This window comes from Anser cygnoides, chromosome 13, assembly GCF_040182565.1.
Source record: "Anser cygnoides isolate HZ-2024a breed goose chromosome 13, Taihu_goose_T2T_genome, whole genome shotgun sequence".
Classification (NCBI taxonomy): domain Eukaryota; kingdom Metazoa; phylum Chordata; class Aves; order Anseriformes; family Anatidae; genus Anser; species Anser cygnoides.
The window spans coordinates 11,327,020-11,341,879 of NC_089885.1; the positions used below are offsets into that span (position 1 = coordinate 11,327,020).

The 14,860-nt window shown below is 45.4% G+C and overlaps 1 protein-coding gene across 7 annotated transcripts in view; it reads left to right on the forward strand.

Moving 5' to 3' along the window:
- LOC106037729 (gamma-aminobutyric acid type A receptor subunit epsilon) overlaps positions 1-6,550 on the forward strand; it is a 46,394-nt gene extending 39,844 nt beyond the window's left edge. For all 7 annotated transcript variants that reach the window (XM_013183772.3, XM_048077049.2, XM_067004945.1 and 4 more), the window contains 3 exons: positions 1-153; positions 1,642-1,844; positions 2,491-6,550. In XM_013183772.3, coding sequence (XP_013039226.3) covers positions 1-153; positions 1,642-1,844; positions 2,491-2,784 — 650 coding nt within the window. In that variant the 3' untranslated portion in view covers positions 2,785-6,550. The remainder of the gene's footprint in view (positions 154-1,641; positions 1,845-2,490) is intronic.
- Positions 6,551-14,860: the final 8,310 nt, after the last annotated feature.

Consider the following 14,860-nt stretch of genomic DNA (forward strand, 5'->3'; position numbering starts at 1 on the left):
GGGAGTACATGGTGATGACAGTTTCTTTTGACCTAAGTAGACGTATGGGTTATTTTGCCATTCAGACCTATATTCCCTGCATCCTGACTGTTGTTCTCTCCTGGGTTTCCTTCTGGATCAAGAGAGACTCTACACCAGCCAGGACTTCTCTGGGTAAGAGACAGATTTTTGCATGCTGACTGCTGCAAGGCTAGCAGACTGATAGTGTTGGAGTATGGAAACTCCTAAAACACTTCAGCATTATTCAGCTTAATAAAGGGTACCACTCGTCCATCTGTTTGTAGCAATGTTCTCAAGCTCAACTAAATCCCTAGCTGCTCTTGCTTGGACTACTGGCTTATTTCAGGGTGGCACAAGACTCTCATTTCTTGATCTGAGACCTGAACACGGCCTTTTCCAAGCTGACAATGTGGTGTTCTCATGCTCCAAAAGGGAGAGGGAAGGAGTGTGCTGTGGCATTGCAATGCTGGCCCCTGACACATGCATGTGTTCTGTGTCTCCTCGTGACTTCCCAAGGGCTCGGTAGGTCCAGTGACACGAAGGCTGCAGGGTAAGGAGCAAAGCTGCTCTGCCATATCCACAGAGTCCCAAGCTCTGGCAGGAGCTGCAAGCCTGGCAGGAAGATCTACCTATTGCTTAGATCTGCTCTGCAATCTGCGGTGGCTCTCTGAGGTAGAATAAAGCTTATGTTGATTGAATCCTGCTCTGATAGGAGCTAGAGAGGGCTTTACAAATCTTTAAAGCGCTTTGGCTGTACCTGAATTTTGCAGCAAGCTCTGCTTCCCAGCGCTGCCCTTCCCACCAGCCCTGCTGACTTTCCCTTTAACTGGAGGTTGTATTGCCAGCCTGCCTGCAGGCTTCTGCGGGCAGGGAGAGGAGAGGAGAGGGGCTGTCAGCATCAGGCAGGGCTATTCAGAGTCCAGCCATTCTGACCAGCCATCCTCACCTCCCTATCAAAACCAGTTCATTTTGTGTCCATGAACAGGGCAGGAGAGGAACTGGGGTGTTGTTTCCAATGGAGGTGAAGGTATGTCATAGTCCATGGCTGGGGAAGGAATGGACAACAAGAGGCAAAAAGACACCACTGTGGTGCATGACTCAAAAAACAGGCAGGCTCCCCCAGAAGGCAGGCCTTCTCTGTGGGAAGTGACCTCTGCACATCAAGAGTAATGTATTCTCTCAACAGCCCCTGTTGTACTTTATATAAATGATCCCTGGCACATTTGAAGCCCGTCAGCCTGCATTAGGGAGATGTAAACCGGACCAGTTCCATTGGCATTTCAAATGTATGGGAAGTCACATCGCAGCTGCTAATGCAAATACCTCAGGAAAATACGGAAAGCTCTTGCTGTGCCCCTACCCAGAGCCGTTGGGGTGAGCACAGAAATGGGTGGCAGGTGGATTTAGAGGAGCGCTAGAGTGCAGGAAGAGTTGCTGCTGCTCCTCCACATCCTAAAAACAGTGGAGCATGGTCAGAGGTCACTGCAGGACCGCAGTCTGGCTAAGCAGAGCAAAAAAAGGGACCAGACAACCAGAGGCATTTCTCTCCCACAGAAGGGAAATGGAGGTGTTCTGGGGACTGGGTGCACGCAGAAGACAGAAGTGTTCTTCTTTACCCAAACCAGCTCTTTTTCCTCTTAGGCATTACCACTGTGCTAACAATGACCACTCTGAGTACCATCTCCCGCAAGCACCTTCCCCGTGTTTCCTACATCACAGCCATGGACCTCTTCGTCTCTGTGTGCTTCATCTTCGTCTTCGCAGCTCTCATGGAGTACGCTACACTCAACTACTTGGTGGGAAACAAGAAACCACTGGAGCACAACAGCAGGAAAGCCAGGCTGGTAGGTTGAAGGGGCTAGCAGAGCTAGTTATTGTTACAACCCCAAGTCATTTAGGAATATCCCTCCTGAGCCTGCACTGGAAACTGCTGAAGCTGTTTAGTGCGTGGGCTCTGCCATGTTCATAGCGTCCTCAGACCAACGTGTGTGCTGGGTCAGAGCACCTGAAAGTGAGACACAACAACAAAAACAAACAACAACAACAAAACAACACCAAGGCTCCCATAAAACAAGGAGGTGTCCCCAGCAGGTGAGAGCAACCAGAAGACATCTGCACTGTGTGCTCTGCCTTCAGAGATAGCTGAGATCAGAGGAATGAAGGAGGAGGCCAGCACAGTTGAAACCAAACAGCCCATTTGCTGACTATCAGTGGCAGAGCTGGGGAATCAGAGCAAGCAGCTCATTGCTGCCTAAAGCCATGCCCTAGGATGCCAGGGAGGAAACTCGCATTCATGCAGGGAGCTGCCAAGTCTTCACAGCATGCCAAGGTGGTTATCTACAACCAGGTGCAGAGATGGGAGGGGATCAGTCATCTCCCTCCATTGAACTGTGCCTATGTTATGAACTAATTGCCAGTTGGATAAGTTTGGATGTCTCAAACGTGATCTCTTGTCTTTTTCTTTAATCCACTTATCTCTCTTCATTACAGCCACCTGCTGGCGCACAGGTGATGCCATCCTTCACTGCCATCAACATCAACAACATCATGCATTGGCCCCCAGAGATAGAGGATGATGAAGATGAAGACCCTGGCTCCCCGTGCCTGGAAGGAAAGGAATGTGAGAGGTTCTTCTGCTGCATTGAGGACTGTCAGACAGGGATGTGGCGGGAGGGGAGGGTCCGCATTCATATCTCCCGCCTGGACTCCTACTCCCGTGTCTTCTTCCCCACCGCCTTCCTGCTCTTCAACATTGTCTACTGGATTGCATATCTCTATCTCTAGCTGTCCTTTGTTCTCAGCTGGAACGGACTGGAAGCCAGAAGACAGGCTTTTCAAGGAGCATAGAGAACAGTGTCTCTTCCATTTAGTCGATTGTCATTCTGAACAATCCAACCTGGTGAATTCCTTCATCCTGCTCTCTCATCTCTTCTGAGAAGAACCAGACGGCTTTTTTTTTTTTAGCCCCCAATCCTATCTTTTTAGATAATCTTCCCATCCCAAAAACCCTCTCTCCAGCACCACCAGCATTTTACTCCTTGTAAGATTGCCCAGAAAGTTCTATTTCCCAAAACATTAGGGATTTTGTCAAGAACTAAATCCTTAATGTTTAATTTTTTCATCCACTCCCACTGCAAAAATTCATGGGAAATGATTATAAATGGAGTTTTCTGCATAGCTAAGCCTGCAAAGGAAACAAAGCAGATTTTACAACTTCTGGACCATCTCAACCAGAATAGACTTTGTGTTAGAGGCTTGCCTGGGGGCTTCTAGGTCAGAAGGAGAGAAGGGGGGTGAACAAGGGTGGCAATACTGCTTTCCCACAGTAGCTGGGCTTGGTGAAAATGTTTTGAACCTGCCCAGAAAGCTGACAGTGGCACAGACAAGAATGGAGTAGCTGAAAGCCTCCACCAGGTCCCCATAAGATGTCTGTGGAGTATTGCTCGTGGATCGCTTCACTACTTGTACCAAGCGGCAACCAAGGCATCCACTCAGTGAGGCATTTTTCCTCAGACAGTGGTGAAAAGCACCTCGTAAGTTTGGAGTGCCTATCTGCCTTACTGGAGCAGACTTTTCAGGGCCCATGCTGGTATTCTGCTTTGTGATCAGGACTTGGAGTGGGGTATGTAGCTTATGTTCAGCGTAGCCAAAACTTGTAGAAAATTCCTTATGCTGTGAAGACTAGAAGCAGGTTCATAAGTCCATTGAGTGGTAGCTGTCTTTGGTCTGTTTCATGTGAGCTGGGCCCTGTTCTACCATGCATCATGGAGGGGCAGTGCTCTCTTTCACAAGGACACTTGTTGAAACCATCAGATCTGTGCATGATAATAGGTGCTAACCTGAGAAAGCAGTACTAGAGAAGGGAACACTATCAGCAGTGCTGCACCTACTCGTGGTGGGGAGAGAGAGTTCCTGCAGCTCAGATTATCTTTTTTTTTTTTTAATATTTAAAAGAAAAGATAGACTTCAATAAAACTGTATGGCTTCTTCCACCTGGAGGGCCACCAAGTCCTACCCCTTTTCTTCCCAAAGTCAGGAAGGGGAGCAAGTGTTACGTGGTAGTTCTCGGGAAGGTCTGACAGAAAGAGCTGGTTCCTAGTGGTCTCGTTTGCTTGTCAGGACCCTGTCCACTGCAACAGGATTCATCAACAACCCTGAAGAAAAGGGCTAGAGAAATGCAAAATACTGACTCAACTGTATTTTGAAATCGTATAGTGTGGAAAGGCAAATTCAGGTCCAAGGTCCATAATGTGTACATCAGCTGCCTCCCCATTGATACCAACTGCTGATGTGGCCCACAGCATGATTGTGAAAAGCAATGTGACATTAATATTTACTTACTGTGTAAATTACAAACAAAGACATTATTTTTAAAACACACATATTAGAAACAATTGCTACTTAAAAGGCTTGTTGTGAGAAGAAAGCTGGCATGGCTGCAAAGAAAAGTTAGGAACGGCTGGCTTGCAGGACATCTAACGGGCAGGAGGTTTTATGTATTCTTAGACAGCAATTTGATCTGTTTTAAAGATGGATTTTGACACTGTTAAATCTGATCTGAATAATGAAGTGTCATGTTTAATTCATTCATAAATACAGCCTTACCTTGGTTGCAGAGGAACAGCTAGAGCGCCTAATTAAGTATACAATAGTACAACACTCAGCTAAGTATAACCTAATGGGGTCAGACCAGCATAGCTCTGGAAAGGGAAATTGTGCCTGTCTAACCTGTTACAGTTCTTTTAAAATACCAAGTAAGAGATAAAGGTTACCCAGAAGCATAATTTGCTTAGCTACTCCGACAGCTTTTGAAAGGATGGAAAGAAATTATGGCGGGTGGTTCTAACTGAGGAAATTGATTTAGCAAAAGAATTATTAAGGAGGTTCTAATTAGAGGAAATTAACTGAGGAGAGGGGGAAAAAGAATTGTTAAGGAGGTTCTAATTAGAGGAAATTAATGTTTTAGAGAGAGAGAGACAGAGAGGGAGAAGTCTAAGAAAAGAATCAAAACAACTTCCAGACAAGGAGGGCTGCTGGGTGACAGTGCCGACTCCCAGCCAGGCGGGTTGATGTTCTGCTCCTGATAGCAAAGTGCTATTAGATGTGGCAATAGAAAAGCCTCCTATGACTCAACTATACACTGACAGGGAGCTGGATTAGACAGGGACCTGTGATCTCTGCAGGGAGCCAAAAGGAAAGAGCATCCTAGATTAAAATTGGCTCACACGACAGCCTCTGAGTGAAGCGTGTCTCCACATGTCAGAAGGCAGCTGCTGGTGTGTGTGTGGGAGGGGGCGCCCTGGCGGTAAACCAGGGCCTGTGCCAAGTATGCTCATTAACAGTACGATGGCATAAAAGGTGTACAGGCAATGGAGGCTGCAGTGAAGGCAGGCAGCAAAATCTGGAAAGGTAACATGCAAGAAAGGACTGCTGGAAGGGGAAATTCAATGTACATGTCCAAAAGAGTCCAAACATCTCCAATTCATTGGAGCCTCAGAGCACTTGGGAAGATGAAGGATGGATGGATGTGATCGTCATGGACACCAGAGGAAAGACTTCAGCCTTGAGAGCAGCAGCACGTTGAAATTAGACCTTTAACAAAATGAGTCAGGAGAGAAGCACAGTGTACAAGCGACCTAAGAGGATGACAGGGACTTGGGCAAAGTAGACTTGAAAGATTATAAGATTTCACCCCAAAAAAAAGATAAAGCCAACACACACCTAGGTAATTTAACCAATGATGGAGGCTTTGACAGAGGAAAATAGCCTAGCGTGGGCTGGAGCACAAGGAAGCTGATTACTAAGGCTGGGGAAGGAGGAGGGAGGGGGCTTTTTGGCTTAGGGAAATCTGTGCCCATCATAAATAGCTCAATAAATAAAGGCATGCACGAATTCAAGTATGTTGTTAAGTTTCAACAATATCTCAAAAAAGGAAAGCCAAGAAAAGACAGAAAGAAAAATCCACCATTTTTTGAAATTACTTTGCAAAGCTCCAGTCTTCTGAAAACATGCGTAAGGAATTCAGGGCACAGAGACACTCAGCAGCCATGCGTGGCCCTGCTCAGCCAGGCAGGGGGAGCCGAGCCCCACTGCTCCCTTCCCAAAATTGCATCAGCCACCTGCCTTTCCCTGCATGCTGTAGCTTCTGCCATCACAGTGGGGTGGGTTGTGGTATTGTAGCATCTTTCAGACCGGGACAAATGTTGCCTTTTCACCAGAGTCTGACTAGCTCGCTCCAGGGGACACAGCCTGAGAACATCTGGCTAATGAGGGGAACTGGAAATGATTATCTCAGCATTTATGTTTTATGGCTTTTGTTTAGAAGATGAAATAAGTCAGGGAAAAAAAAAGATGATTTGTCATATCTCTGTCTTCAATTCCTATCCTTCCCTCCAAATTATACCAGATAAGGGACAATTTTTAGACTGTAAGCTCTTCAGGCAGGGACTCTCTTATTGTATGTTTGTATAGGGCCTGGTACTCTAAGGCTTGATCCTTAACAGAGTTTTTGGGATGCTATTTATTATAGATAATAAACAATACTATGGACTATCTGTCTCCAAGAATACTGTCTATCCACATGGTGTAAGAAGACTACAAGTTGTTCCCCATCCCCCTCCCATTGTAATTACTGGAGGTGATTAATATTTTCATTTCCCCAGGAAAAAAAAAAAAAAAAAAAGTTCTTACTATAAAGTGGGGGAAAATGTTGGTAGTTGGGGGAATTTTGAAAGAAAGGGAGTGTTGATGCTAACTGAAAAGCTCTCCCCCCCCCAAAACACCACAGCAAAATCATCCTAACACAGAAAGCATCACATGGGGCCTGTCTGGGGACAGGCCTTGTTTTCTGGCTTCCTTCCTGCCCCACACCGCTCCCGGGCTGCCCGGAGTTTTCCCGATACGTCAGTGAGCATTTCGCCATCCCCAGGACAATTTCTCCCCCGCGCGGAGCAGGGCCGCGGCAGGGCCTCCCCATCGTCATGGAAACCATTAGGCCCAGGAGCTGCTGCCAGTGCTCAAACTATAAAATCATTGTGCTTCTAACGTGATTTTTTTTTATTCTTTTTTTTTTTTTTTCCACCTTTTGAGTGCTAACAGGAGGTGTTGTTATTTTTACTTGAATTGCGGCAAGGGAGTGCTGAGTTTCCGAGCAAGGCCGGGCTGCCCACATGCCCTGGCAGTTGCCAGCGGCCTGCTTGCCCCAGCCAGGCCCACGCAGGGCAAAGGGTCCCACAGCTCATGGCCACTTCTCAAGTGAATTTCTTTTTCCCCTTAATGCCAGACCAGCATGACAGGGCTGCACAGATGGTGCCTCATACAAAGGGAGGTCATTGATAAAATGATATTCTTCCCTTTCTGCTGAAATGCACTGTTTTTCTACCCAACCCTAGAAAAGCAGAGCAGGCACAACACATGGTCCTTACTTGCTGGTGGTCTTTAGTTCTGGCTGTTCCTGATCTAGCAGGACTGAGAAGAAGGGGAGAAACTCTCTGCAACCTCAGTTCTCACCATCCCAGGAAGGGAAAACCTCCTTTCTCTCTCTCTGGCACACATTACATGACTTCAGGACTTCAAGCTTTGACAGTTCTCAAAATGTTAAAAACATGAGATTATGGGGAGGAATCTATATTAAGTCGTTACTTTTTACATTGCTAAAATATATTCGTAATGTCTTCCTCTTAATATCTCAGATTTATGGGCTCTGGGAAGATTGAATTTAGGAGAACGAGCATGGCCAAAAATTTTTCAAGCTCTGTACTGCAGGGCAAGAAGGCAGACAGAAACAATTCCACCTCTGCAAGCACGACAGGGTTTGGGATGGGTGCTGCCAACCCAGACCTGTGTCCAGATGACTGTTACACACAGCATTATATTTGTTTTCTCTGCTGCTATGTGTCAATGGAGAGAGGTGGCATGACCTCTTCTTCCCAGCAAGAGAAACTCCTCTTGGAGAAAGGGCATTCATTGCCTGACAGCACCGCGCAACCTATGGCAGCCCATTAGTAGCAGGAGGTGCACTCTGAAGTTGCAGGGAACATGTCTAAGCTCCCAATGTTGCCATCACACTGGGTAAAGAAACCAGGAGGAATGCTTTATTGCCTGCAGACCTTCAGGGAAGATGTGTGTTTAGGAAAAAAAAAATGGTTTTTGAAAAAATCTGTGCAAGAAAAAATTGACCCATTTTTTTTTTTTTTTCCAGAGGAATCTCAGTTCTATGCAGAACTTTTTTTTTTTTCCCCTCCTGTTGCAGAGTCTTTATCTTACTGTCAGCCATGACTTTACCCCTACGTTTTTTTCCCCTTTCTCCCCACATCTTCCAAAAAAAGTAAATAATAGAGGCCAGGTTTCATCCATCCCAGCCACGCTTCTGGCACCATCTGAGCCCATATGACAGTAACAACACTCCAGGATGGGAGAGAGCAACCGAAACCTTAATAGTCGCTGTAAGCAGGTCGGCATAGCAACATCTCCAGAGAGAGCTCTCCATGGGGTCATTTCCATTCACTTTAAAGCCCACTTGGGCTGCTAGAGTGGTATAAAATGGACTCAGAAAAGCTGTTAATTAGGATTAGCAGCTTCAGGGACATCAAGCCACAGTGCTCCAAGCTGAGCCATTTATCTGAGAGAACTAAGGCCTCTTGAGTGCCTTCTAAATCAAGGCACAGGACACCACGTGTCAAGGCAGACAACTTTGGCATCAAATGGCAGAGCCATCTGGTTAACCACAATAGAAGGTTCCTACCTTGGCTCCTGAATGACACTGCAGCAATCTCCTGTGATCAGATCACTTTGCCAAACTCAGATGGCCGTCAGGTCTAAGATGTTCCAGTTAGCTGTACAGGGGCAGGGGGAAAAGCATGGGCCCTTCTTATCAATGCATATTGCACATGGTGTGAAATCCACAGGACATATGGTGGCTAACCCCAAATGAAGTTTCTGGATGATACATATGTCAGAACAGATTTGTAGGGCTCCAAGAGAAAGCAAGCACTGTGGACAAGAGAATGCACCCATGGTTGTCAGCATGCTCTTTCAAGCCCAGTCACAGACTCCAGGGAGAAACAAGGTAGAAACAAACTTGTGTTTTGCAACTGCTGGAAAATGTCTTTTTTTTTTTTTCCATAAGCTTCCTTCTCTTCATTAGTCTGCACCAGGAAAGGCCCAAGGAAGGCAATATGTGCCTTATGTGCAACAGAAATACAGAAAGCCAACTTTGCAATAGCTTCTGTCACACATGAGTAAAACAGACTGTGGGGAAAGTGCGCCATTCCCAGGCTGTCGCTGGGCTGGTTTGTGTCTCTTATGTGTTACTGGCCCTGACAAACATCCTAAGGCATTCTAGTCTGACACTTCCCCTTTCCAGATGCAAGGTGAAACACAGACAATTCCCTCACATTATTCTGCTTTTCTTGGTGTTTACATCCCCTCATCCCCTCCAGGGTAAATCACTACCTAAGTCAGAGCTGAGCTGGAAACAAAACTTCCCAATTGGGAGAGCAGTACCAGCTGCCTTGCATATCACTCTTCCTGGAGAAACACATTAGGTCTGGTCAAAGACATACCCATGGCACCAAGTCAGGCATTGACACTGCAACCTGTCCTTGCCATAATGGAGATCTTCTGTTGTTCCTCTCACGTAAATGTCCTTCACCAATCATTTTAGCACAGTTTCAGCCAGCCCCCAGCAGCATCCAACAGAGATCAACGGCTCAGGGAAGAAAGCCAAGGCAAGGTGTAAGAACAAAAAGCTGCAGGAAGAATTTTGTGAGCTAGAACTATCACACCTCAAAAAAGGAACATGTACAATGCTAGGTGACTACATCTGTGAGTCAGACCAGGTGTGAGTGCTTTGGCCAAGCAGGTACCAAACCAAAAAGCAAAACAAACCACATAGGTCTTGTGGAACCACCTCAAAGTCCCTGCGTGCTCCCTCTGACACTGCGATACAAAAGCCTACAGCCCAGTGGAGAAACATGCTAAGTTTATTCAAGTATTTCCCATTAGTTTCCCAAGATCTCTCAATATTCTGTTTTCAATATATTCATCTAGCAACAAATTATAGATGAGGGAAAAGCATCTCTCCCTAAACCATCCAGAGAACACAAAGCAACAAAACAAAATTAGACAGGGAAACTTTTGAGAGTCATCAGCTTTCCTTTCCCTCTCCCATTCCAACATTGCTGATAGCCCCAGGACTGCTCCATGCAGCCTAGAGCCAGAAGGTACCTATTTCTGCTGCAGGCATAAACCACTTCACTCCAGAGGAGAAAAGAGGATTTTTTTTTAAACACAGTTAGACTTTTACTTTCATTTTACATAAGTAACAGAAGAAAAGAGCAATTGCATACTTGTGTCTCTCTACTTATCCACCTTGTATATGCTCTTCTGAGTTTGATGGCCCACTTATGCCAAGTGCATGAAATAAAATAACTATCCCTTTCCCTAAACATTCGCTGTTGCGCCCAATATTAAACAGACAAACACCACGCAAGTGAATACAGCAAAGAGAATACAAAAGCAGTTGTGAGCAGTGCAAAGCAAGCCAGGGTGGCTACATATATATGAAGTCAAATGAAGAACAGCACGTCTGCAGAACAGACAGCATGTTTTTGTCAGACCTTCAGATCCATGTGTCTAAACTGCAAGGCATTTTCTGCGGCATTGATTTTGCTATATCCTATCACATATTTCAAATTTTGGCTTGGTCACCATCTTTTACTGATCGAAAAGGAAGATAAAAACTTACTCTGGGCTGATACATTTTAAAGAAATATTTCTAATTTCTTTAGCCAAGTTTTTGGAACAAATACATTTGTCCTTGAGATAAGTTTTATTTGATCTGCATTGATATTCACAAAGTAGCCCACTTCTCCCTGGCTGAAGAGACTGAATTGTTTGCCACAGAGACTTCAGATAAGTCATTAATTCATGTTGTTGGTTTCAGGGGTTACAGAGTCACCATTTTATGTGGACTATACATAGCCAATATTTTTACAGTACTTTGGACATGAATTTAAATTCAGCACCGGTCCACGTGTTTATATTAGGGGAAAACTTGGCAGGCTGAAATATAGTTCAGCATATTTCTAACATGGTTTCCTCACTGGGTTTGTTGTCTCCCAGGAAACCTCTTTGGTCTAAGGGCAGGATGAATGTACCTCATCTGAGGAAGCTCTTCTATTCCACTTCCACTGAGTGCATAGAGACTTCAGGCTCATGTGAAGAAATTACTTGGTGGCTCCTACAGCTCCCCAAGTCATTATAGGTGTTGGTATTCAAGAATCAGAAAAACCAGAAGATTTTATATTGGATTAATTTCAGTGATAGGTTTTTGTGCCAACATCATTATCAGACTCAATAGTATGAGTCTCCACAGCCATAAAAAGCAAGACCATGAACTGTCACCTTGTAAACTGAGCTAGTGGTATAAAGCCCTGCCACTTTATGTTATAAAGTCTCATAACCAAGTTTTTATTGACCTTGTAGGATCACAGCTCATGGCGTGACACACAGTGATCCCCTTTCTTCATTAGCTCAAGCAACAGACACAACTAGTTTGGAAGTCTTGGCTTCCAAATATACAGAAAACTGGGTCCACATACACTGTCCCACTAGTGAAAAGATAGGAAAAAGCAACAGTTTCCATGCACAGCATTTCGGAAAAGGAAGCCCATAAATTCAGCCTGTCCCCAGTGCCTGCCTTCTTTCTCAAGGGAGCAGAAATGTATATAAGTTATACATGAATTTACAGGAAGAGCAAAATATGAGTTCATAAGAAGAAGTTTTACCCCAAAAGGCCTCTGGTAAAAGCAGTTAAAGCATCTGCTCTTACATGTAGTTTATGACTTGGGGTGAAGCAAGCGGAGAAAAGAAATATCCCAAAATAATGTAAAATTTTGACCACCTAAAAACATGTCAGAACAGAAGCAATTTCTCACTGTGATCTGATTCTAGGGCAAATCCAGGCCTCTCTTTGGACGATCAAACTCTTTGTAGGCCGCTTAAAACAGACTTGCGAGTGTGAAGAATGGGGACCTCACTTTCAAGCAAGTAAAGAGCCTGCTGACCCTAGGCTGCACATACTAGCATGCTGTGATATTTCCTGGACCCCTAGCCAGAAGAAGGCAGCAACTCCTACCCCATCTCACTGCACGCAGGCAATTGAAAATTGTTCCAGAGACCACAAGCACCTTGGAGCAGTTTTTTGTGTTGTTTTTTTTTTTTTTTTTCCCCCAGCAATAGTAGCACAGGTCCACACTGTGCTCCAGGGCAAATCTCTTAATCTGTACACCGTATTCAGGCAACCTGACCCAAAGCAATTAGATTGTCTGCAAAGGGTCTAGATTGAAGAGAAAATATTAGATTCGGGCTTTGAGACCTTGTGTTAGGTCATCCAGGCATAGCACTTCCCCCTTCTCCATACAAATAGCATCTAACTTCTCTGGGGCCGCCAGAGGTGGGACACGGTCCTTAGCAGGACCTGCTCAGTGCCTTCTCTCCTCATCCCAGTGACTGCTGCATTGTAAAGGCAGATTATTATATTGCAAAATTTATTTTAGCTATAACTGGGAAAAAGTAATCAAAGCAAATGTAACAGCTCAGGAGGAATCAGAGTAGGATTAGACATTTGTATGAATAAGAATAGCTCCTGTACTTTGACTTGCTGTGATAAAAATAATAAGAACCTCAGTGTTCATGCTGCAGGGCAAAAACCTGATCTCTGAACAACATGTTAGAAAGAAATTAAAGAAAATTCTCTCCCAGTAGTAGTTCCCAACTGTCCAGGCCACTGCACAGGGTGCTGCCTCACTGGCCACTGCTAGTGGCCATGGCTAGGGGCAAAGCTGGCTGGGTAGCCAGCCTCCCCACCAGTGAGTCCGCAGTGGATTGCAGGGATCTCCTTGCTTTGTTTGGTTTGTTTCTGTGCGGAGATGGATCACTGCTGCCCCTCTGCCCCTTTGCAAGCTGAGCCATTAAGCTATAATGGCCTTAGCCCCAGCTGATTAATAAACTGGCTTAAGACTGCTGATCTCTCTGGACCATTAAACCTTTCCCCAGCGACTAGTCATTAATCCCCCAAAGAGTCATCCTAGATGAGGTTGTTGTTAGCCCCATCAATCCTTTTTAAGGCCTCAATTTGCAGCAGAAAGGAGCAGAGAAGGCGGGGGGGACAGTCTGCATTTGTCAGGCCATGCCATCTGTTCCCTCAGGTTACAGACAGCTACACTAGCCCCTGCATGCCAGAGCTTAGCAGTTCCACTGGGGTGAGGGCTGTCACTGCGCAGCACAGACCATCTACCAAAGAGCAAGACGCTGCTGCACCAGACATCTGGAGTATTAAGCAAGACCAGGAGAAAAAGACAGCATTTGTTTCCTTAATTGCAATGCCTCTGGCTGGGGCCAGAAGGCACCATAACATATGGTTACCGTAGGAATACCTGCCGTATCAATTTCAGCAGAGATGCTTTCCAACAAACAGGTTTAGGACGTGAATTACCCAGAGCATTGCTACTTGTAGTCATGAGCAAGTCCTCTTGTTTTCCCAGCTTCTGTTTCTAATCCCAGTGTCTTCATTGTAAAACAGCTCACATCTTCAGTCGGAAGACTGGATTTGCTTTATTGATGACTCTGGAAAGTGGCACTTCCTCCACCCTGGCGATAGTCCCCACACACTCTTTCAGCCTCATCCCTGAGTGTCAGCACACTGTCCCCAGTTTTCTTTCCTTACCTCTTCTGGGACTTTTTGCTGTCCCCAAATGTTGTTACCACAAGCCATGCTTGCAAGCTTGGTAAGGGAGTAGTGGGAGCAGAGGTGTCAAACACTTCACAAAGTAACCTCCAATGCTCATCCTGGATGCAGCACAGAAATCACACCTGCAAAACCACAGTCAAACGTTTCTGGCTTTTCACGTAAAAATTCACAGCTGTTTTTTCCTCTCCTGTCTCTGGGAAGTCACAGCTCTTGAACTCTGGATTTTATGTCATTGTGGGGTTTTGAATGAATGAATGGAGTATGCTTAAGTTCAGATTTTATGGAGATGCAGGCGGAACCAAGCTACTTTTGTAGGACTCTGAGCAGAGCAAACTGTGTCCCAGTCTGGTCTGTGCCGCTGCACATTGTGCTGCTGTTAATGGCCTGCAGGAGCAATCATGGAAGGGGAGGGAGGGACGGTACTGGTACAAAATTTACAGTATGGACAATATTTATCCTCCGCAACTAGTTGTGCCAAGGATGGGAGCTGTTGAAGTCCAGTGTTCAGGCAGCATCAGAGAAGACAGAAGAGAGAAGAAAGTTTAGAATGGTAGCTTGAGTTAACCATGCCAGTTCTGTCATTTCAGTATCAAACTTCTTAGACCGTGAAATACGTCTTACCATCCACAAGCAAAACCTTTACATGTTCTCATCAGAGGTCCCGGTATGCTCCTTTACTACCAGCACAGACTATGATTTGGCTCTCTAGCCAGTACTCACCAGATTAATGTGAGCACGAGTCTGCAGAAATCATTTGGGCTTTAGCAATGACTTGGCTGGTGCTAAGTGCACCATACACAGCCAGCAACAGCTGGCCTCCATGGGGAGTGGGGAGAAAAGAAAATAACCACACACACATGTAAAAACCATCAGCTGAGCTCCTGTTAAATGATTAATGCGGTGCACAGAGGAAAGCTTTTCAGCTCTCAGTTCTTCACATGGTTATATAAACCTTAACTCATCCAGCTACCAAGGGCCTGTGTGTGTTTGGGGGCATTAATAGCTGCCGTGGTGCTACAATTAGACCAGAGAATGAAGAGTCCCACAGGGAAATGGAGGAAACCCCACGTTGCTCAAATCATTTAGACATTAACGGAGATAAAACAC